At 49.9% G+C, this 969-nt stretch overlaps 1 protein-coding gene across 1 annotated transcript; it reads left to right on the top strand.

Annotated features, from left to right (window-relative positions):
• Positions 1 to 13: 13 nt before the first annotated feature.
• On the top strand, positions 14 to 367 carry LOC103521909 (the record flags this gene model as incomplete). The annotated part of the gene is made up of 1 exon (XM_008487013.1): positions 14 to 367. A coding segment is annotated over exon 1 (354 nt), but the record flags the coding sequence as incomplete, so codon positions are not given.
• Between the last annotated feature and the right edge of the window lie 602 nt (positions 368 to 969).

Raw genomic sequence — 969 nt, 5'->3', positions numbered from 1 at the left:
CAACCGCCAGTGTATGGCGACCCTCCTACCTCTCAACCGTCAGTCTATGGCGACCCTCCTACCTCCCAACCGCCAGTGTATGGCGACCCTCCTACCTCTCAACCGTCAGTCTATGGCGACCCTCCTACCTCCCAACCGCCAGTGTATGGCGACCCTCCTACCTCTCAACCGTCAGTCTATGGCGACCCTCCTACCTCTCAACCGCCAGTGTATGGCGACCCTCCTACCTCTCAACCGTCAGTTTATGGCGACCCTCCTACCTCTCAACCGCCAGTGTATGGCGATCCTCCTACCTCTCAACCGTCAGTTTTGGCGACCCTCCTACCTCTCAACCGCCAGTCTATGGCGGCTCTCCTACCTCTCAACCGTCTGTTTATGGCGTCTCTCCTACCCTACCAGCACCAGTTTATGGTGGTCCTCTTACCTCTCAACCACCTGTTATTGGTAGAACTCTCACTTACCCATTGCCTGTTTACGGTAATTCTCCCACTCCTCAATCCACTCTTGTATATGGCGGTTATTCCACTTCTCAAGTACCTGTCTATTGTATGAGCAATACTCCTTCCTCTCAACAGCATGTTTATGCCAGACTCCCTACTCCTCAGCCTATACCAGTTTATGCTGAACCTTTTATACATTTTACAGATCTTACTATCGCCAAATTCAAAACTACGAATATTCCACCCTGGACTGTTTGTTCGATTGATCTTCAACAAACGAACTCTCTGTCCAAATTTACAAAGAAATGTACCTCTGCGATTGAATCCCCCTGCTCCATACAAATCTAATGGCGGCCCTCCTACTACTCAACCGCATCCTGTCTGTAGCGGTCCTTCTAAAGTTCATCAACCTGTGTTGGTAAATCCTCTTACTCCGTCGGTGTCTATTGGTGGCCCTCCCAGAACACAATCTGATCCTGTCAGTAGCCACCCTTCTAGTTCTCCTACTCCTCAAATTATTCTTGAGAAG

This window comes from Diaphorina citri, unplaced genomic scaffold (genome assembly GCF_000475195.1).
Source record: "Diaphorina citri unplaced genomic scaffold, Diaci psyllid genome assembly version 1.1 scaffold6259, whole genome shotgun sequence".
In the NCBI taxonomy this organism is placed as follows: domain Eukaryota; kingdom Metazoa; phylum Arthropoda; class Insecta; order Hemiptera; family Psyllidae; genus Diaphorina; species Diaphorina citri.
Note: the sequence above shows the minus strand (reverse complement) of the source record. Positions and strands in the feature narration are given on the sequence as shown.